Consider the following 23,724-nt stretch of genomic DNA (forward strand, 5'->3'; position numbering starts at 1 on the left):
GGACAGGTGGTATGGCACGGTCCAACTACTTGGAGCGTTCCACGGCAGCGTGGCCAGAGCCATCCTTCACAATACCGGGGACAGGTAGAACCTCAGCACGTAGTGACACTTGGTGTTTGCGTACCAAGGGTCTACGCACAGCTTAATGCAGTCACACACAAAGGTGGCCATCAGGATGAGGGCAATGTTGGTCAAGTTTTTTCCCCCTTTATCTAGAGGCATGTACATTGCGCCCCTGCGAACACGATCCATTTTTGACCTCCAGATAAAGCGAAAGATGGCTCGGGTGATCGCCATCGTGCAGGAGTGAGGAATGGGCCAGACCTGCACCACGTACAGCAACACTGAGAGTGCCTCACACCTGATGACCAGGTTCTTACCCACAATGGAGAGGGAACGTTGCTCCCACATGCCCAGTTTTCTTTCCACCATAGCCACTCACTCCTTCCAGTTTCTAACGCCGTCTGACCTGACGGTGACGGGGACAAAGGATTGGTCAGCCCAGTTCCCAAAGAACATGGCCTCACTCTTGCCACAATTTACCTTGGCTCCCAAGGCCAGTTTGAACTGGTCGCAGATGTTGATCAGTTTGCGCACCGACAGTGGATCCGAGCAGAAGACAGCGACATCGTCCATGTACAGGGAGGCTTTGACCTGAGTGCCTCCACTGCCTGGGATCGTCACTCCTCTTATGCCCGGATTCTTCCTGATGGACTCAGCAAAGGGTTCTATGCAACACACCAACAGGACAGGGGAGAGAGGGCAGCCCTGCCCGACTCCAGATTTAATTGGAAAGTTTTCTGATTCCCACCCATTGATTGAAACTGCGCTACTGATTTTATTGTAGAGCAGTTGGATCCATTTGCGGGTTCCCTCCCCAAACCCCATTTTGGAGAGCACATCCACCATGTGATATTCTGTCAAAGGCCTTCTCCTGATCCAGGCTGATGAGGCAGGTGTCCACACCCCTGTTCTGTACATAGGCAATTGTATCCCTGAGTAGCGCAAGGCTGTCAGGGATCTTCCTGCTGGGTACAGTGCAGGTGTGGTCAGGGTGGATCACCAACTCCAGAGCAGACGTGACCCGATTGGCGAGGACTTTGGACAGAATCTTATAGTCCACATTCAACAGTGAAATGGGTCGCCAATTTCTAGTTTCCTCCCTTTCCTCCTTCTGCTTATAGATGAGGGTGATGATGCCTTTCCTCATGGATTCTGACATGCTACCAGCCAGTAGCATACTCTCGTACACTTCTAGCAGGTCTGGGCCGATCCAGTTCCAGAGTCGAATATAACTCAGCCGGTAAGCCATCGCTTCCAGGAGCCTTACTCTTCTCGAAGGACTCAAGGGCCTTAGTCGGTTCGTCAGAGTTAGCAACTTGTCCAGACTCTCCCATGTACTTTCATCTAAGACCTCCATGATAGAGGACAGGAAGGACTGGGAGCCCGCGCTGTCTGTGGGCTTCAAGTCATACAATCTGGCATAAAAGGGTTTGCTGATCCTCAAAATGTCAGACTGCGATGACTTTACTGAGCCGTCTTCTTCCTTCAGGCTGCTGATCACACAGCTCTCTCTGCGTACCTTTTGGAAGAAGAAACGTGAGCACGTCTCATCCTGCTCCACGGAGCAAACTCTGGACCAGAAGATGATCCTGAAGGCCTCCGAGGCAAAGAGCGAGGCTTGCTGGCTCTTCACCTCTTGGAGTTCCTCCTTGACATCGACTGCAGCCGGAGCAGGTTCTGCATGTTTTTCTGGAGTCTGGACGTTTCCCTCTGTTCCTTTCTAGCTTTATGGATGTCTTTGGGATATGCTGGTCTTCTCCATCATTGAGGATGGGATATTTGTGGAACCTCCTCCTTCTGTTAGTTGTTTAATTGTCAACCACCATTCATGACTGGATGTGGTAGGACTGCAGAGCTCTGATGTGATCTGTTGGCTGTGGGATCACTTAGCTTTGTTTATTGCGTGCTGCTCCTGCAGTTTGGCATGTAAATAGTCCTGTGTTGTAGCTTCTGACGCTATGGAATTGTTTGACCAATTCAATGGATTTTTCAATCTCCCAAAACTCCTCTCCTAACGTTGAACGTTTTTATTGGGTCAACCAAGTGTTGGAGCAGTTTCGATGAAAAGATCGTTATTCGCTTTCTGAGCCCACATTGACTGGCTGGGGGGGAATTTCGCAGCAATGACGAAAAAAACCATTAGTGAACAAGTTTCAACACATTCTCCAGTTTCGTACATGTGTTACTTCTGGAAGAATTGCTTGTCAATTCTTTAACTACGTTTTATAATTGGGTGGGAAGAGGTTGCAGTGCGCTTCTTGTCCTACATGGGGGCGCTAACAGTGGTGCCGCCGCCGGAAGGGCCATCTTGCGGAGCCATCTGGTGTTGTCGGCGTTGGAGGGTTGCATCATTCAGGGAGCGGCGGTTGGTCCCGGGAGCAGGATGACGGGAGACGAGGCCGGTGTGACCGTGGGCCAGCCGCACTTGGCGAGGCAGGATCTCAACACGCTGGTCAGTGCTCGGCTTGAGGGGGGGGGTGGTGAGGGAGGTGGTGTGCGACGAGGACGAGGGGCTCCACCAGCACATGGGCCACACGCGGGCCTGGCTGAGCGGTGGGAGCGGGAGGCGGCCCGGGCTCGGGCCTGGGCCTCGGAGGCGGGGGAGGGCGAGCAGCTTGTGACTCTGCACAGGGACGGGCGGTGAGCAGGTGACTCTGTAGGACCTGTGGACCCGGAGCTGGCCTGTATCCCGCTCACTGTTAACTCCCGTCCTGTGCCCGGACCTAAATTTGCTGCATACCTGAAACCGCCGCCCCCCCCCCCCCCCCCCCCCCCACCCACGCCGGTCATTTGCGAACCTCGACCCAATTTTCTTATTGTTCCTGTATAGGGAGCAGTCTCTTCCCCCGAGCTCAGGGAATGACCATGTGCTGCCCACTGGTTCTTAATTTGTAAAAGGGGGTTGCAGGAACAGAGAGACTTTGAGAGTGGATGTGGCAGGACAACTGGAGAAAGTGATAAAAACATATGGGACCTCAGCCCCCCTCGTCGCCACTTCTGAAGAAGAGTCATATTGGACTCGGAACGTTAACTCTATCTCCACATGGTGCCAGACCTGCTGAGTTTTTCCAGCACTTTCTGTTTTTATTTGGGGCCTCCAGCTTTATTCGTGGAGGCATAGGGTGCAAAAGCAAGGAAGTTCTGCCAGACCTTTTTCAGCAAAGGTGTATCAAATGAAAACACCTCAGCAAAATGTATTGTTGTGCGCCCATCATCTTTTGTAGATGGAAGGATGCCAACACAACAAATGTATAAAACACTGGTTTGGCTGGAATATGTGCGCTCAATTCTGGGCACCAAACTTTAGGCAAGATCTCATCCTTGGAGAGGATGCAGTGGAGAGTTACAAGATGGTATCAGAGACGTTTTATAGGGGGAGACTGGAGAAGCTGGGGTTGTTTTCCAGCAGAGAAGGTTAACAATATTTGGTAGAGCTGTTTGAAATCATGAATGATTTTGATAGAGTAAATTAGGCAAAACTTTCCAGTAGCAGAGGGTAACCAGAGGACACATTTAAACTGATGATTTAATGTACCTCTGATTCTTTTGCCTGTTTTTTTTACACCCAAATTATGATGATCTGGAATGTACTGCTTGTTAGGGTAGTAGAGCAGTGTCTGCTGCAACTTTCAAAAAGAAAAATTGATAAATACTTGATGAGGGAACATTGCAGGGCTATGGAGAAAGAACAGAGGAGTGGGACTAATTAGAAAGCTCTATCAAAGAACTGGCACTGGGACGATGGGCCAACTGGCCACCTGCTTTATGTATCATTCTATCAATTGTACGTTTGTTCTGGTTTTGTCAGATCAGATATTGAACCTGCAAGATAATTGACATACAATGAATTCATGGTTTAAGCAAAATACTGCGGATGCCGGAAATCTGAAACAAAATCAAAAATAGCTGGAAAAACTCAGCAGGTCTGACAGCATCTGCGGAGAGGAACACAGTTAACATTTCGAGTCCGTATGACTCTTCATCAGAACTGTTCCTGAGAACAGATCCTGCTGAGTTTTTCCAGCTATTTTTGTTTTTGTTTCATGAATTCATGGTTGTCTTTGGATGTTCAGTAAATGCTGTCGGTGTTTGATTGCTTTTGCAGCGTAGAAAATGTATTGATGAATCTACCATTGCCAAATATTGAAGCAGTTTCTTAATTTCAGATTTTTCTTCCAAGCTCTGTGAAGAAATGTTACTTTACAGTTATAATTTGTCAGCCAGAGTTAGTTGGTTGATTGATGTAGATTGATCAGTTAAATTTTTGTAAGATGGAAGTATCAAGGGATAGTGAAAAAGATGTATAAATGGGGAACATTTGTGATCTAATAGAATGGCAAAACAGATGTGCTTGATGGACTGAATTGCCTATTTCTGTCTCTCTGTTCATCAGATGTACGTCAGAATTTTCTTTCTAATTTTGATTTTAAGCATCTTTCTGATACTTTTTGCCAGAATTTTATCTGATACCTCCTGGATACAAAATGGATACACTTAGAGAATATCCTCATTTAATGACCAATTTTCAAAAATCTCCTAGTGTAACTCCTACTTGGCAAACTGAGCATTCAGTGCGATGTAGTAATTCTTACTTAATTGTATCGGCTATCTTACAAACACCAATTTCAGATTTCATAAGGATCTAATTCTAGTAGATTCAATAAGGCCTTCCGTGAAGCCCACGATGATCTGCTAATTTGAAGTAAATTTATGTTTCTCTAGCACTTCATACATAGAGAGACGTCTCAGCACTTGATAAACCAGAGTGGTAAAGTGGATACCAAGCATGAGGGAGGAAAAGAAATAAACAAAAAGTTTAGGAATCATGCTAACAGCAGATAAACAGTTTATTTTGGAAGACTGAGGGATTCAGGGAATGAACTGATCAATCTGCATCAATCAACCCAGGCTTGCTGGGTGAAAGGGATTGCACCAATGAAGGAGTAGAAGGAGTGGGTAACAGAATAAACTGGCATCAGAGATTGCATGCATGACTTCAATGATCTCCAGCTTTAAGTAGTCAGGCAAGGTCTGGCGAGATTTGAAAACAAGGGATGAGACTCATTTTGTGCTTCCACCAGGTTTCTACTAGTCCTTAATGGTTTGCTTTATGTTCAGTAATCCCTCCTATTCACTGAGTAAGGACTTGTCACCTAAGAAAACTTATTGCTCCATGTTTTCACCAGTGGAATAAGCCTCTTTCCTAGGCAATATGAGGCTCATGATGGAGCATTAGTATGTCAATCTCGTCTTTCATGTGGATGTAGACACGTGGATGACTGCATTCCTGAATATACAATGCTTTTATCTTTCTGGTCCAGTGAGATTGTTTACAAAGTGGCATTTACTGTAGCCTTAATCTGGTCCTCATGTAGGCACATCAGACATCTGTTTCAGGTGGGGTGCAGGAGAATAATTCTGTGCATCTGTATGCTCAAATTAACAACTTTCATTCATTTGGCAACTTTAACTTCAGAGTCCTGTTCAGAGGGGAGAGAGGAAACATATTAATCACAAGCTTGCTGAAACAAAAACAGAAAATGTTGGCATTTCTGGTAGATCCCGTCATCAAAACTGGAAGATTTTACAGATGAACAAATTGTAAAAATGAACAGCATGAGAAAAGGGAGAGGAAGGAAAGGAGTAGAATGAGCTGTAAAGTCATTAGGAGAACAGGTGATAGTTAATTGACAAATGATAATCATATCAGACAAAAGGAGGCAAAATGAGAAAACCAACAAATAAAATGAGACCCAGAGAATCTATGATATGCTTCAAACCGTTTCTGGCAGGCATATTCATGTGAATGCATGCAGTGGCTGATAGAAGCCTGGGAGTTACCACTTAGTCAACAATTCACTTATACAATCTCTCAGAATTTTTCTGGAAATAGACTAGCTTAGTTTATTTGTCCTCAAAATAAACAGGGCACATAAAGTGTTATAGCTGGCAAATTTCAAACTAATGGTCATCACTTTTTGGCCAATATAACTACTGTCCGTTTTAAGTGGTGATGGCTATGGTTGGAGAGGGAGAGCATGAAAACCTGACAAAATAGAGACGGTTCTCGGAGTCTGGTAAAAATAGGCAGATTAGCACCAGGGTTGTAGATCGCATTGTCAATGGTGTACTAGTGGTGGATTCCCAGCCTAAGTACCAATCCACTTCCTCTGCTCTCCTGGAAGCACAAGTTTCCCTGACCCTACTTTACATTGCCCATGGTCAAGGAAAATAATTAGACCTGATATTAAGGTCCAAATTAGTATTGAGGCTAGATGGCTGCAATATGCCCAGTAGCCAGATTGGGCCAAGCTGTACCTTGAGTGTCCTGCCATCCATTCTTAATTAGCACATTCTCTTAGATAATATCACCACCTTTTACACTTCTTTGTTCCTTTGTCTGTGACATCTTTTGATTATCTGCTCCTATCACTGCTTGCTTTTGCTTGTCCCTACAACCACCCCCCCAACCTTAAACCATCTTATATTTCACCCCTCTCCTAACTTTGCTCAGTTCTGCTGAAGGGTCATGAGGACTCGAAACGTCAACTCTTTTCTTCTCCGCCGATGCTGCCAGACCTGCTGAGTTTTTCCAGGTAATTCTGTTTTTGTTTTGGATTTCCAGCATCCGCAGTAGTTTTTTGTTTTTAGCCAGATTGGGTGTTGTTTTTGAGCTGGCAAATGCACTGAAGTCTCTTTATGTGTTTAGCAAATAATTTGGGGAGGTAATTGTTTGGAAAAGTGGGAGACCCAGAAGAAAGTGACTTATCCACCACTGACAGCTAGCTGGGGTTGATTGTAGACAATTTTGAATACTGCCATGAAACTTTAGAATTTTGTAAATATGTTGACATTCATATTCATTGTCAAAATATGACTTGAATTTATAATCCACTAAACTGCTGTTGTAGATAAATGGAAGCGTTGGTGACTTGCAGGAGAAGCTTGTAAAAACTGAGGAGGGGGAAAAATAAGTTTGGAAAGGTCAAAGGTGGTGTTAGGAAATGTGCTAGCTTCAAATTGCTAGGTGCTTAGCAAGGAAGACGAAGTCAGAAATATCACCAAACCTGGTCACAGTCATACTGAAGCTCTAGTTGGAATCCCAAATTGGGATTTCTATTTTGATCAGGCTTTTTACCTGAGGAAGACAAAGGATAATATGTAATCCCTGTGTGTTTTACTAATGTTGACTGATGAGGCATGGAATGGAATTGATATTTTCTGAGATAAAAACAAAATACTGAGGATGCTAGAAATCTGAAATAAAAGCAGAAAGTGCTGGAAATACACAGCAGGTCTGGCTGCATCTGTGAAGAGAGAGTTAACATTTTGTGTCGAATATGATTCTTCAGAACTGAAGAAAAGTAGAAATCTCATGAGTTTTATGCCATTGAAAGAGGGAGGGGGCGGAAGAACAAAATGAAAGGTCTGGGATGGGGTAGAGGGCGGGAGAGATTAAATAACAAATATCATGGAACAAAAGATAAAGGGAGTGGCAGTGATTGCAGTACAGAAACAAAGCATTTGTTGAGAATGAGTGTGAATGGCAGATTAATGAACAGATCTATCCAAAAGCAAATACATGAAAAATATTTAATGGTTTATGAACCAGTGCTTCTGTTTTACAGGATGTTGCCAAATTAACACCCCTTTCTCCTGAAGTTATCAGCAGGCAAGCTACTATCAATATAGGTGAGTTATTAAATCCTTTTGGTTCATTCTCAGTTACATGAATGTTCATTTTCTACTGGAGATAGATGCCTATTTTGAATGTATGGTAGAGTTGGAGTTTAAAAGGGTGCTATAAGCATTTTCTGTTAATTGAATTTATAAAGCTGAATTTTATGATTGTGAAGTTTTTAAAAATTCTGCCTAGTCACAAGTCTTTAAGTACTTGTGTTTGCTGTATTTTAAATGTTAAAAAAAAGTTCTGCAGATTGTGATGAAAAATATTATGTTGAATGGACTTAAGTTGGAAGTTGTACCTGGAAAACTTCAAGAGGAATGTTCACTACTTTCTCGTGTTAATATAGTTAATGATTATTTTCATTTTCCACATGTATTTGTGCCCTCTAATTAAAATGGACAATTTGAGAGTATTATGTTGTGAATCTATACTAAATCTCATTTCAGCCAGCAGAATTTAATCTTTTCAGTCTGGGCAACATTTGAACAGAAGCAAGAGAATAATGGTAACCTGATGCTGCCACCCAATCCCATTCAACAACTTCATAACTTTTTTGGCAAATTATTATTTCAGTGAAGAAATTTTAAAGGTGTATAATGAAAATACAAGGTCAAATATCATTGTACATGTTTAACTGAGAGATCCCTTACAATAGATCAAAACAAAATTAAGTCTTATCACTGCTTTTGTTTTGGTTGACGATTTGCCTCTAGTGTTAGCTACTCATCTGTAAATTACATGTGATTACAGTAGATAACCTGAAATGATAAATATCATAACTCATATATTTGCCCAGAGGAAAACCATTTAATTTTGTTTGACCCTGGCACCATTTATAATTGAGAACTGCAAATAGCTATTCAGTTGTAAGCACTTTAAATATCTTCAAAGTTACTGCAAGAAACTTAGTTTAAGTTGGCTAACCAGTTGGCCACTTTAATCAATGCAAATTCTAGTGAATGAAGAAGCCCAAGGTAGTATTACAATTCTATAGTATTAGAATTAAGGCAGCAGGATGACAAAGACTGAGGCCTGCATATTCAAGGGTACATGATATTTAGAAAGGACAGGAAATTAGGTAAAGTTGGAGGGGTAGCTCTGTTAAGTAAGGAAGGCGTTGGTATAATAGAGAGGTGACCTTACTTCTGAAGATCAAGATGCAGAAGCAGTTTGGGTGGAGATGAAAAATAGTCAAGGTAAGAAGTCACTTGTGGGAGTGGTTTATAGGCCCCCTAACAGTAATCACACTGTAGGATGGGATATATAGGAAGAAATAATGGGAGCTTGAGAGAAAAGTATGATGATAATAATGGGTAATTTTAATCTACATATAGATTGCCAATCTGATTTGTCCAAAGATAGCCCAGATGATGAGTTCATAGTGTTTTCGGGACAGTTTCTTAGAACAGCGCATTTTAGCACCAACCAGAGAGCAGGCTGTACTAGATCTGGTAATTTGCAGTGAGACAGGATTAATTAATGACCTCATAGTGAAGGCACCCCTAGGTAGCAATGATCATAATATGATTGAACTTCACATTCAGTTTGAGGGAGAGAGGAATAGATCTAAGACTAGTGTTTTAAACTTAAATAAGGGTAATTATGAGGGCATGAAGGCAGCTGGCTAAAGTGAGCTGGGAAATTAGGTTATGGGATAGGTAAGCAGAGATGGAGTAGCAGACATTTACGGTGATATTTCAGAGTAATCAGAAAAGACGCATTCTAGTGAGAAAGAAAGACTCGAAAGGAAGGACACACCATCTGTGGCTAACTAAAGAAGTTAAAGATAGTATCAGATTGAAAGAGAAAGCATACAATTCTGCAAAGTTGAGTGGCAGGTCAGGAGATTAGGCAGAATATAAAGAACAGCAGAAGAATGACTAAAAGATTAATAAGGAGAGAGAAATTAGAGGATGGGCATATAAAAACAGATGGTAAGCATTTTTGCAGGTATTTAAAATGCAAAAGAATAAGTAAAGTGAGTGTTGGCCCTCCTGTGAGTGAGAATGGCTAATTAATAATGGAAAATAAAGAAGTGGTAGATAAATTGAACAGATATTTTGCATCTGTCTTTACTGTAGATGATACGAACATCCCAGAAATAGTTGTGAATCAGGAGGTGAAAGAGAGTGAGGAACTTCAAACAATTACAATAACCAGGGAAAAGTTACTGAGAAAATTATCAGAACTAAAAGCTGACAAGTTCCCAGGTCCTGATGAACTTCATCCTAGGACCTTAAAAGAAGTGGCTGCTGAGATAGTAGATGCATTGGTTTTAATTTTCCAAAATTCCCATGATTCTGGAAAGGTCCCATCAGATTGGAAAATAGTGAATGTGCCTCCTCTATTCAAGAAAGGAAGGAGACAGTAGGAAGCTACAGGCCAGTTATTTAACATCTGTTGTAGGGAAATTGCTGAAATCTATTATTCAGGAGGTTACTTACAAGGGTACTTAGAAAATCTCAGTGCAATCAAGCAGAGTCAACATGGTTTTATGAAAGGAAAATCATGTTTGATTAATTTATTGGAGTTCTTTGAGGAAGTAACTAGCAACGTGGAAAAAGAGGGACCTGTGGATGTGCTGTCCTTAGATTTTTAGAAGGCATTTGACCAGGTGCTGCTTCAAAGGTTACTACACAAAGTAAGAGCTTGTGGTGTAGGGCGTAACATATTAGCATGGATAGAGTTTTGGTTAGCCAACAGGTAGCAGAAAGTAAGGATAAATGGGTCTTTTTCTGGTTAGCAAGATGTGACGTAGAATGCCAAAGGGATTGGTGCTGGGGCCTGAACTATTTACAATTTATATCAATGAGTTGGATGAAGGGTTCAAATATATGGCTGCTAAATCTGCTGATGAAACAAAGGGAGGTAGGAAATTAACATAGTTTAAGTGAGTAGGCAAAAATAGGCAGCTGGAGTATAATGCGGGAAAATGTGAACTTGTCCACTTTAGCAGGAGGAATAAAAAAGCAGCATATTATTTAAATGGAGAGAGATTGCAGAACCCCTAGGTACAGAGGGATCTCGATGTTCTGGTACATGAATCAGGAAAAGTTAGTATGCAGATACAGCAAATGATTAGGAAGGCAAATGAAATGTTGTGCCTATTGCAAGGAGAATGGAATATAAAAGCAGGGGTGTTTTGCTGCAGTTGTATAGGTCGTTGGTGAGACCGCATCTAGAGTACTGTGTACAGTTTTGGTCTCCTTCCTTAAAGGATAAACGTGAGTTAGAAGCAAAAACAGAATTACCTGGAAAAACTCAGCAGGTCTGGCAGCATCGGCGGAGAAGAAAAGAGTCGACGTTTCGAGTCCTCATGACCCTTCAGCAGAACTGAGTATAGTTAGGAGAGAGGTGAAATATAAGCTGGTTTAAGGTGGGGGGGGGGAGAAGAGAAGTTGAGGGGGGGGTGGTTGTAGGGACAAGCAAGCAGTGATAGGAACAGATAAAAGATGTCACAGACAAAAGGATCAAAGCGGTCGCCCAGTTTGCGTTTGGTCTCTCCAGTGTAGAGGAGACCGCATTGGGAGCCACGAATGCAGTAGACCACTTTGCAGAACACCTGCGGTCTGTCCACAAGAAAGACCCAAACCTCCCTGTCGCTTGCCATTTTAACACTCCACCCTGCTCTCTTGCCCACATGTCTGTCCTTGGCTTGCTGCATTGTTCCAGTGAAGCCCAAAGCAAACTGGAGGAACAGCACCTCATCTTCCGACTAGGCACTTTACAGCCTTCCAGGCTGAATATAGAATTCAACAACTTTAGATCTTAAACTCCCCCCCCACCCCCCCATCCCCACCCCGTTTCTTCCCCCTCCCTTTTGTTTTTTTCAATAATTTATATAGATTTTTCTTTTCCCACCTATTTCCATTATTTTTAAATCTACAACTAATTCCTTGTCAGTCTTTCCACCCCACCCCCACTAGAGCTGTACCTTGAGTGTCCTGCCATCCATTCTTAATTAGCACATTTTCTTAGATAATATCACCACCTTCAACACTCCTTTGATCCTTTTGTCTGTGACATCCTTTGATTATCTGCTCCTATCACTGCTTGCTTGTCCCTACAACCACCCCCCCCTCAACTTCTCTCTCTCTCTCTCTCTCTCTCTCTCTCCCCCCCCCCCACCACCTTAAACCAGCTTATATTTCACCCCTCCTAACTATACTCAGTTCTGCTGAAGGGTCATGAGGACTCGAAACGTCGACTCTTTTCTTCTCCGCCGATGCTGCCAGACTTGCTGAGTTTTTCCAGGTAATTCTGTTTTTGTTTTGGATTTCCAGCATCCGCAGTAGTTTTTTGTTTTTATCTATGAGTTAGAAGCACTTCAGAGTAGGTTCACTCAATTGAAACCTGGCATGGGGTGGGTTGGGTGGGTTGCTATGAAGAAAGGTTAGACAGGGTTGGCCTGTATCCATTGGCTTTTAGAAGATTGAGAGGCAATCTTATTGAAACGTCAGATTGTGAGGGGACTTGACGGGGTGATACTGAAAGGATGTCTCCCCTTATGGGAGAGAATAGAACTGGGGGACACAGTTTAAAAACAAGAGGTCTCCCATTTAAGACAGAGGAGAAGAAATTTTTTCTCTGAGGGTCATGAATCTTTGGAACTCTCTTCCCCAGAGAACGGTGGAGGCGGGGTCAGTGGATATTTTTGAGGTAAAGTTAGATAGATTCTTGACTAACAAGGGAATCAAAGGTTATCAGGGGTAGGCGAAATGTGGAGTTGAGGCCACAATCAGATCGGCCATGATCTTATTGAATGGCAGAGCAGGCTCGAGGGGCCGAATGGTCTACTCATCTAATTCGTATGTTCATAATTCTGGAGTGAATAAGGCCAAGGAGAGAACTGATGTTGGTTGAGAAGCATGCATGACCATAAATATTGAGAATATTTGTAGCAAATTAACTTGAAAATGCATTAGTAGTTATGAGTGTCTGGATAATATGCCAGTGATGCAACAGTTTTTTTTTAGATAAAACCAGCATGAAGACTATTCCCCTTGCAATTTCTTGCTGTTTAGCAGTAAGAAAATACTAGCTGTCAGGTTGCTCTCCTTTTTTTGCTACATTAAATCATCTATGGCCAATTCAGTAGGCAACCTGAACAGTACCAGAAGAAGCAGGGCAGGCCAAGTGGCCAACTCCTCCATTATGTTAGGACAGAATGATATAGGTATCCTGCCCCACATGCCAAAAAAAAACTTGCTCTAATCAAAATGGGGGTTTGAATAGGTGAATTTTTAGGTTCTGTGGTATCTGAAATTTGGCAACTTAAAGTTGTAAAGAACCTTTTATGTTAAAAATTTCATGGCACTTTACAAATAGCATAGGAAAATGGACATAGTCAATAGAGGAGAAGAGGTCGATAACTGGATTGTATGTTTGGCAGCTCAGTTAATCAAAAAGAATAATGCAGAATTTATTGTTTTTGACGAAGGTTGAGTTCATGTTTTGAGATAAGTTGTGTACGTGCGCCACGCAGTAGCTTAACTTGTGTTCCAACTAATTGTTTTCCCTTAGGCACAATTGGCCATGTAGCCCATGGAAAGTCCACCGTAGTTAAAGCTATTTCTGGTGTTCAGACTGTCCGATTTAAAAATGAACTGGAAAGAAATATTACTATCAAGCTGGGGTATGCCAATGCAAAGGTAAAAATAACTAAAGAAATGAAGAGCAGTGCATAATATATCTGGCTTTGTAGTTCATGTTCAGCTAAATTACGCTGTATTTGATTTTAAATTGTGATTTTCTTTTAAAATTAGATTTTCTTTTGTGCTGCATCTCTGTGAAACATTGTCGAGATAAATTGCACATATTTTTTATATTTCCTGAAGTTCTTCATTTTGAATAATTAATGAACAGTTCAAAAAAATCATTTGCAGTGGTTCTGTGTTTTGTGAAATTCTAAATTGCCTGAGTAAAAAGACAGTGATTATACTGTACTGTGGAAAGTCTATAGTCCTCAGAGTATGGCAACTTGAGTGACTTGAAGCTGAAACCTTTTTACCTTTGTAATTCAAAGTGCAAATAATTGATGGAACACACATAATTGATAAACTACAGTCTTACATTATTTAGTTTTGTTGTGAGATATCCAGCTCCTGTGAATCAGGCCAATAATATGATGGTATTTAAACAGTGCATAGCTTTGTTTTATTTTGATTACAAAATCCAGTCATTACTCTTAATTATTAGCTTTTATAAAACGTCAAACTTTTTCTGGACTCATTTAGTTCTATTTTTTTAGGTTTACAAACTTGATGACCCCAGTTGTCCAAGGCCTGACTGTTACAGGTCATGTGGTAGCAGCACACCAGATGAGTTCCCTTCAGATATTCCTGGAACCAAAGGAAATTTCAAGCTAGTCAGGTTGGTGCAATCTAAACACAGGTTATTGATATGATTTAGCACCTGTACACTAGTGAGAATTATTTTGGACACAATTCAGTCTTCCACTATTTGGTTTGCATTGACTACATCTGGTAATATGTTGCAGCAGTTATTGCTGGCTGTTGCAGCTCTCTGATACAAATCATAAAAACTTCTACTTTGCTTTTTTACCAGTATGCTTTTTGAGTTTTCTAATAACATTATATTGCTAGTTTGCAACATTAAATGGGTATACAAATTTGATTGCATTTTATAGTATTTATGGTAAACTGACATTGAAATGTTTACAGATATCAATTACAATGTTCAGTGGCTCAGTCCCAAACATAAGCAAGTATCCTTCTCATTTAATGGCCCCTTTTTTGTCAAACCTCTTAATGGAATAAGTAAATATTAGCTTTGCTTATTATCTGTACTAAATTTGCATCCCTTATTACTGCAAATATCCCATTACACCTGTGACATTGTAAATGACTTTCTATTCTTGGGCACTAACACCTCCCTTTCAAAACAGCTGCCATTAGCTGCTGAAAAAAAATCACCGTCGACTGCCCTAACCTTGCATCCAATCTCCTCTAAAGGCTGTGAACTTGTCACCTTGCAAATCCATTCTTTGAGAGAATAAGCTAGGATAAAATTGATTGACATTTAGAAAAGTATGGGCTAATAAATTAAAGTTGGCACAGATTCCTCAAAGGCAAATCATGTTTGATTAATATAATCAAGTTCTTTGAAATAACAGAGTGGGTTTATGGGGAGTAGTGCGGTTGACCTTGTGTATATGAACTTTCAAAAGGCCTTTTACTAAGTGCCACATAATAAACTTGTTGGCAAAATTAAAATTCCTGGCAGCATGGGTGCAAAATTAGCGAAGGGGCAGAGGCTAACGAGTAGTGGTGAATGGTTGTTTTTCAAACTGGGGGTGGAAGGGACAGTATTTACCACCACTACTTTTATATTATTGCTAATTTCAATGCTTACAGGTGATAGAAAACTCAAATGAAGTATAACAATGATGCAGTTAGTAAGTTTCATGGGGACAAATTGGAGAAATAGACAGACACTGACAGATGAAATTTAGTGCAGAAAAGTGTGAAATGATATATTATGGTATGAAGAATGAGAGGCAATATCAACTAATTGAAATAAAAACAGAAAATGCTGAAATAAATCAACAGGTCTGGCAGCACCTGTGGAGAGAGAAACAGTTGTTCCGAGTCCAATATGACTGCTTCGAAACTCTTCTGCGCTAAATTTCATCTGTCATGTGTCTGTCCATTTCTCCAGTTTGTCCCCCTGAAACTTGTTACTATCTGCATCATTGTTATACTTCATCTGAGTTTTCTATCACCTGCAAACATTGAAATTGGCAATAATTGAAGAGCAGCGGTTCTAAATATGACCCTTGGGGAATACCACTGTATACCCCACCCTTCCCATCCCAGTTTTAAAAACAACCATTCACCGCTATTCCTTGGCTCCTGTCTGTTTGAAAATTTTGCATCCATGCTAATGGGTTTTATGCTGTTGAAAAGCAGGGAGGGGCAGATGGAACAAAATAGAAGATCAGGGATAGGTTGGAGGGCAGGAGAGATTAAATGACAAAGGTGTCATAGAGCACAAGACAAAGGGAGTGGTGATAATAGTATAAAGACAAAAGTGTTGGTGCAGAGTAGGTGTTAAAAGCAGAATAAAGGTCAGCACTGTCTGAAAGCAAAATAGCACAATGTGTTATTAGCCGAAGTGTCAGTGCTGTCTGAAAGCAAAACATGAGAACAAGATATAGACTGGCACTTTGGTGGGGAAAAAAACCAAAATGGAGGGCAAAGTTCATGGTCTGAAGTTGTTGAAGTCCATGTTGAGTCCAGAAGGCAGTCAAGTGCCAAAGTGGGAGATGAGGTGTTGTTCCTCCAGTTTGCATTGGGCTTCACTGGAACATTGTGGCAGGCCAAGCACAGAAATGTTAGTACGAAAGCCAGCTGATGAATTGAAATGCACTGGAACATTATAGCGGGCCTAGAACAGAAATATGAGCATGTGCTATTAATACATTCTGCTATTTTGCTTTCAGACGGTGCTGACCTTTATTCTATCAACACCTACCCTGTACCAAAGATTTTGTTTTTATACTATCATTACCACTCCCTTTGTCTTATGTTCCTGCCCTTCAACCTAACCCTGACCTTCTATTTTGTTCCACCTGCCCCTCCCCACTTTTTCAACAGCATAAAATCCATCACATTTCTACCCCTCTCCTGTTCCGAAAAGGAGTCATATTGGACTCGAAACTATAACTCTGTTTCTCTCTCCACAGATGCTGCCAAACCTGCTGAGTTTTTCCAGCATTTTCTACTTTTATTTCAGATTTCTAGCATCCACAGTATTTTTCTTTTATCATATCAACTAATTGATACAATTTTAAAAGGCTGCAGGAAGAAAGACAAGGGAAGGTCTTTGAAGATGGCAGGGCCAGTTGAAAGGATTGTTTTTTTAAAAAGTTTTATATCCTTGGTTTTATTAATTAAGGAATATCATACAAAAGCAAGGAAGTTATGCCAAACCATTATAATACACTGGTTAGTCCTCAGTTGGAATATTATGTTCATTTCTGGGCATCACACTTTAGGAAGGATATCAAGACGTTGGGAGGGTGTAGATGAGAATGCTACCAGGGATGAGAGATTTCAGTTATAAGGAAAGACTGGAGAAACTGGGGTTGTTCACAGAGCAGAGGCAGTTGTCAGAATACTTCATAATTTATATGTTTTCGAGTATAACTTCAGGTTTTAGGAATTAAAATTTAACTGTAGAGAACTGGGGAAAATTCCATATAAAACTGGTAAACACCTGATGTAAATGCAACTTAAGCAAGCCTGAGTTATTTAGAATTCAAAGAATGGGTAATGTTTATCAAAAGGCTGGGCCACGTTGACTTAAAGGTTAGAATAGAGGGTAAGAGTCAAAACAGCAGGTGGAGAAACTTAAAGCATAGATGACATACCTGTGGACCTTTTGGTAGAGACATGATATCTGCAATCCTTGCAGCAAGGCCAGTCCGGAGAGATCCTTTCGTTTTGGGAGTTAGAGCTAAATTAGTTTAAAAACATTCGGTAAAATCCAATTCTTTCTTCAGATCAAAGAATTAATTTTAAATGAAGGATACATAACCTAAAGGTTTGTTTGAGGAAACCCCAGAGCATGCTATGTTGTCGTGGAGGGGCTTGTGGTGGAGCTCATAGTTGAGCTTCGGGAGATTTCAATTTATCTAGATGTTGCTAAGTTTTTAGTTGAAACCTGGACTTTGTATGGGGTAGTTCACTGAGAGAAGATAGCCAAAGTAAATGACAGTTAGGCTTGCACTGTAAGCAGAGAATAAGCTTATTTCATCACTCAACATGTAGAATACGGGTAGTGCTTTATCTCAGTTTGGATTTTATGAGGGGAAAAGAAGCTGAAAGATAATCTGGTTGAAAAATCTACAGTGGTCCTTATATTAGCTTGGAAGTATTGAGCAGGCAATTAGAACAAGGCATCGATAATCAAAAGGGAGTAAATGAAAATCTTGAACCTCTGAGTCCAGCTGGAATTGAGGAGAATTCAAGTAGTTTTCAGACAACTGTGGCATGCCTTTGGGTGGTCCCTACAGAAGCAAATAGCTTTAAGATTGATGTGTCTTAGAAGGAAAAGGATTGGGAAAAATAAGGAGTAAAACTGAGTGCATAACGTATATAGTTATAACTTCTAGTGTTAAGACTGCTTGTTTTGTTTAATCCTTTTAAATATAATAAAGTTTTTTTTGGTTGAAAAATGTGGAATATTGTGGCGTAGTTCTGTTGATTAAATCGTTGGATATTCAGATTTCTCTTCAAATGTTAACAGCCCCTCATCGGATTGCAACAAGGTCAAGAGGGGATTTGATTGAAATGTCCAAGGTCATAAATGGTTTTAATAGCGTAAATAAAGAGAAACTGTTTCCAGTGGAGAAGGGTTGGTAACCAGAGGACACTGAATTAAAGTGACAAAAGAACCAGCTGTGACAAGAGGAAATGATTTTTTTCATAGATCAAGTTGTTGTGTTCTAGAATGCAGTGCCTGAAAGGGTGGTGGAAAAAGATTCAAAAGTAACATTCAAAAAAGAATTTGGTAAATACTTCAGGGGAAAAAAAAAATACAGGGCTATAGAGAAGGGGGGAGGGTTTAATTGGATAGCTCTACCAAAGCACTGAGGAGACTTGATGGCCCAAATAGTCCCCAGTGTTGTATCATTCTCTGATTTTTCTTGCAACTCCATATTCATATATGTCCAATCAGGTTTCTGTCCACATCACTGAAACGGCCCTAATCACACGTGACCTTCACTGTGATCAAATTGCATTCTCTCTTCTCATCTTGTGTACTTTAACACACCACTATAACGTTTTTGCTCTTTTCTCAATGTTCCTGTTCTGACTTGATCCATTGCCCTGGAGTCCCCACATAGATCTGTCTTTTCTTGCCCCCTTCTTAATTTCTCGCCTATATGTTGCCCAATGGCAACATCACCCAAAAACATTGCATCAGCATCCATAAGTAAGCCGATGACATGTAGCTCTCCCTCCTACTCCACCTCAACGCCTCAAGTACCTCTATTGTCAGACTGTTTGTCCAAAATACAGGCTTGGATGAGCCACAGTTCTTTGGGTGCAAAGACCAAATAATTGTCTTTGGCCCCTGCCAAAACTATACTTTGCCACAATATCCATATGCTTTCCAGACCACTATCTCGGGCTGAACCAGACTTTCCATAATTTCCCCACAAAGTGAAGCTTGCCCATGCATTAGCCTTTCTTCACAATAACTGTTATTTCCACCTCTCTAACTTCATTGAGATCAACTATCTGTTCGCTAAAAACTCTTTCCTACTTTGTCATCTCCGATTCGACATTTCCAACTCTGTCTTGGCTGTGTTCTCATTTTTCATCCATAGATTTTGTCTGCAAAACTCAATACTCTATATCCTATTCAGTGCTTTACTAAGTCTCACTCATCCATCAGCCCTATTATTGTTGTCCTACATTAGTTCCTTGTCGTCCAGCGCTCCAATTTTAAAATTTTCATTCCTTTATTTAAATCTCTTAATGATCTTGTTCCTCCCATCTGTGACCCCTTGCAGCCTTAGAATCTCCCTGCCCTTCACTGATTCTGGCCTCTTGCATCCTGGGCCCTCTTTGCCCTGCCTTGCATTCAGCCATCTAGCCTCTCTGTTCTAGAATTTTGCTACTAAAACATCCCTACCCTACACCCCCTTTCTCAGTCTTCCACGCCCCTGTTTAAGACCTTCCTTAAAATCCAGCTCTTGAACCATGTGCCAGGCTGTCCATGCCTTCACGCAACAAGACCTGGTCACCATTCAGGCTTGGGTTGATAACTGGCTGGTAACATTCAAACCACACAAGTGCCTGGCAATGACCATCTCCAAAAGAGAGAATCTAACTATTTCTCCTTGATTTTCATTGCCATTACCCTCGCAGAAACTCCCACCATCAATATCCTGCCGGTCACCATTGACCAGAAAGATAACTAGATCAGCCACATAAATACTATGGCGACAACAGCAGGTCAGAGTTGGGAATTCAGCAGCATGCAACTCACCTCCTGACTCCCCAAAGCTTGTCTACCATCTAGAAGACACAAGTAAGGAGTGTGATGAACACTCTTCGCTTGTCTGGATGAGCACAGCTCCAACAACATACAAGCTTAACACCATCCAGGACAAATGGGTGCACTTGTTTGGTACCCATTTGCCACCTTAAACATTCACTTACTCCTCCACTGGCGCACACAGGCAGCAGTGTGTACCATCTACAAGATGCACTGTAATAACTTACCAAGTCTCCTTCAAAAGCACCTTCCAAACCTGTGACCTTCACCACTTACAAGAACAAGATCAGCAGGCACACGGGAACACCACCACCTGAAATTGCTCTTTCAAGCTACACACCATCCTGACTTAGAAATAAATGCTGGCCTTGTCACACGACACCCATATAAACAAATTTTAAAAATAAACATTTCTGTCAGGTCACAGCCCTCTTGTACCTTGAGGTATTTCTCTACATTAAAGGCAATGTTTAAATGCAAATTCCTGTTTTTGATGTTGGTCTAAAATAGAAACTTAGAAATATCTTGCTTATAGTTCCAAGTTATTTACTACTTCGAAATTCAATAAACTTTTTTTGGTTTGATTTTTAAGATTTTATCACTGTTATCCGAGTTCCGGTGATGCTATTTTTCAATATGTTAGTAATTTAGAGGCAATGTTTATGGTTTTCCTTCAATCATACTTTGCAAAATTTCATTTGTCTCTAGTCAAACATCTGTTACCATAAGAGTTCTCATTTGTACATTTTTTACTTTTTGATGGTGTGATGTAGGTGAGAAAAGTCTGTACTAAATTAGGGTATTTTTTATTTTGTTTCCCACTATTATAGGCACGTATCTTTTGTGGATTGCCCAGGGCATGACATCTTGATGGCTACTATGTTGAACGGAGCTGCAGTCATGGATGCAGCTTTGCTATTAATAGGTAATTGGGACAGTAACAGTAGTTATCATCTGCAGGAATGTTCTTGGTTTCATGACTGTTAATTGCATCTGTACTCTACTCTGATACCAGATTTCTTGGACAGATCCTTATGATTTAAACAACCTTGAAAAAGACTGCCTTAAGTTACTTCACAAATCTCATCACAATTCCATATTCTTGTATTTTGCTTGTGTAAATTGGCAGGAGTGAATGAGAAGATCTGGGTTTACGCTGCCAAGAACCATATTGGCCAGCTGAGTTAAAACCATATGCGATGCTGAAGAATGCTAATGTTTTTAATCCATAAAGTTAGAGAATAGAAGCTGGCAATTGGATGATCATTAGATCAGTGTATCAGGCGACAGCATTCTCCTTTTAGAGAATGCGCTCAAAGTGGTTAGATGAAACTTTCTATTTATTTATGAATGATAGAATAACTCCTCATGAAGAGGCTAGAGTTCTTTTCTAAATCGTCTCTAAGGCCAAAATGACTTGTTTAATTGAGAGAGAGAGAATCTAGGTCCCTTCAGTATGTAAGGATTGGTCTAATAGTAGCCAGGTGGGTGAGTTTATTTTGAGGAGATGGCTGTCAAAGGATCCCCAAACATGATTATCAGTAGTGGGCCAGGTCCCATCTAATAGTGTTGCCTAATTTTTGAAAGTGATAAGTATTTTAAGTATTTCCTCACTTTCTAGTTACCTTTGGCCGGGTTTTTCTAATGGCTCATTGATGCGGTGCTTTGTCTGGTATGCTCTTGAAACTTGGGGAAAGTCCTATGATTGACCCAGGCCTAGTTTGTGTTTGGTAATTAGCCAATGTAGTCATGCAGATACTACAGTTGGCTTCAGCATCCTTGGCTAAGGAAGAGAATAAGTTAGCTAGGCTTCCCAGTCCCAGTGCTACATATGTACAAATGGCAAGCAATAAGGGATCAAACTCATTTGTAGTGACCCTAAAGGGCTCATGAGGGCATTTAATTCACTTCTTGGGGCCACACTTATCAGGTTAAATGTCAGTGTTGTAGGTATTTGGAATTTTACATTGCATACATGTGGTTCTTTACTCTCCTTCCCTATCCCAGCAGTTTGTAAATATATTGCTTCTCTGATAAACTGCTAATGGTATATATTTTTGTTTGATTACATCTTCTGCCTAGTTTATTTTTCCCCCAACTTCTCTTCGGTTTAAATTTTAATCCAGTAAGTACTGAAGTGGAAAAGTAAACTATCGAGAGCTAGGAATTGTAAACATTCATACTATTATGTTATTATTCATGCTTCTTTCTCTCTTTGTCAGCTGGTAATGAATCTTGCCCTCAGCCTCAGACCTCAGAGCATCTGGCTGCTATTGAAATCATGAAATTGAAACACATTCTGATTCTGCAGAACAAGATTGACCTTGTAAAGGAAAGTCAAGCAAAGGAACAGTACGAACAGATACTTGCTTTTGTCCAGGGTAGGTTGCCTCTTAATGAAACCTCATTCACAGTTTTTACTTGTTTGATTTCACAAATTATGAAATGATACAGCATAGAAGGAGACAGCTTGATCAACCATACCTGTGTCCCATTCTTCAGTAGAACTATTCAATTAATCACACTTCCTTCCGCTTTCCCTGTAGCCTTGTAAGTTTTTCCATTCAAGTATTTAATCAAATTTCTTCTTAGTGCTACTGTTGAATCTGTCACCACCAGCCTTTCAGACAGTGAATTTCAGATTGCAATTAGCTGTGTTGCCTCTGATTGTTTGGCTAGTCACCTTAAATTTGTGCCCTTTGCTTACTGAATCGTCATTAGAAACAGTTTCTCCTTAATTATTCTAACAAAACCATTTTTGATTTTAACACCTATCAAATCTCCACTTGACCTTCTCTGCTCCAAGGAAAACAACCCTAGCTTCTCCACATAACTAAAATCGCTCATCCTTGGTAGTGTTCTAGTAAATCTCTTCTGCCTTGACGTCCTAAAGTATGGTGCCCATAATTGAACACCTTACTCCAGCTGAGGCCCAGTGTTTTATAAACATTTGTCTTCCTTGCTTTTGTAATCTATTCCACTATTATTAAAAGTAAGAATCTCATAACCTTTTTTAACAGCCTTCTTGACTTGTCCTGCCATGTTCAAAGATTCTGTCTGTATGTTCTTAAACTCTCATCTTAGAAATTGTGCCATTTAATTTGCATTTTGGTAGGAAGAGTCAGAGGCAATATATTGTAAAGAACATTGCTTTTTATTTCTGTTGGACTGTGGATTAAAATTACACTGGCTGCAGTTTGAAGGACATGTCTACTGGAACAGTGTGAGGGATATATACAATGTTGCTGTCCTGGAACAGTGTGTGCCATGAAAGACAGGATGGTGCCGAGGAGGGGTCTGTTCTAAAGGGGAACTGCCTGGAAATGTTTTAATTGACTCAGTACAGTACTTGGCCATGATCCTTATAATGGATATAAAACAAATCATTGAAAGGGTTATATTTTTGAAAAGTAGGAAGTGCAAGCCAGCCAGTGTATTTAGAGATGAAGTAATTCTACAGGCAAGCATAATTATGATAAGTAGCCCACATCATTACTAATTTTAAATAATCATAGGGTTCATTCATATAAATATTAATTTGAACACATTGAGGTGCTGCAATTGGGAGGTGTGCCTTTTAGGAGGCAGAAGAGGATGGTGAGAACTAAACCCGTTCTGTATGTCTCAGTTACATGCTGCCTTCACCAGTGATTGTGGGAAGCTGATGATTTTTTATAATGAGTATTACTGAAGGACTATATTGAGATTATTTCATTAAGGTACATATCTTAAATTGCTAACGCTTAGGTTGCAGCACTGAGCAATTAAACATGATTTGCCTTTAATACATCCATGCTGATTTAGCCCATACTTCATTAAATGTCAGTTTTTGCTATTTTATTATTATTCTTTCAGTTTCAATTTTTCAAGTTTGCCCACCACTGACATTAGCCAGACTGGTTTATCCCTCCCAACTTTCTTAAGCGGTGTAAAATTTGCAT

General features: G+C 40.6%; 1 protein-coding gene across 1 annotated transcript in view; it reads left to right on the forward strand.

Annotated features, from left to right (window-relative positions):
• The first annotated feature begins 2,359 nt into the window (after window positions 1–2,359).
• The window catches only part of eif2s3 (eukaryotic translation initiation factor 2, subunit 3 gamma), a 41,194-nt gene continuing 19,829 nt past the window's right edge, over window positions 2,360–23,724 (forward strand). Inside the window, exons 1-6 of the mRNA XM_078559819.1 lie at window positions 2,360–2,515; window positions 7,692–7,755; window positions 13,274–13,401; window positions 14,001–14,122; window positions 20,614–20,708; window positions 22,006–22,164. Of these exons, the coding sequence (XP_078415945.1) occupies window positions 2,447–2,515; window positions 7,692–7,755; window positions 13,274–13,401; window positions 14,001–14,122; window positions 20,614–20,708; window positions 22,006–22,164 (637 nt within the window). The 5' untranslated portion in view covers window positions 2,360–2,446. The remainder of the gene's footprint in view (window positions 2,516–7,691; window positions 7,756–13,273; window positions 13,402–14,000; window positions 14,123–20,613; window positions 20,709–22,005; window positions 22,165–23,724) is intronic.

This window comes from Cetorhinus maximus, chromosome 16 (genome assembly GCF_964194155.1).
Source record: "Cetorhinus maximus chromosome 16, sCetMax3.hap1.1, whole genome shotgun sequence".
In the NCBI taxonomy this organism is placed as follows: domain Eukaryota; kingdom Metazoa; phylum Chordata; class Chondrichthyes; order Lamniformes; family Cetorhinidae; genus Cetorhinus; species Cetorhinus maximus.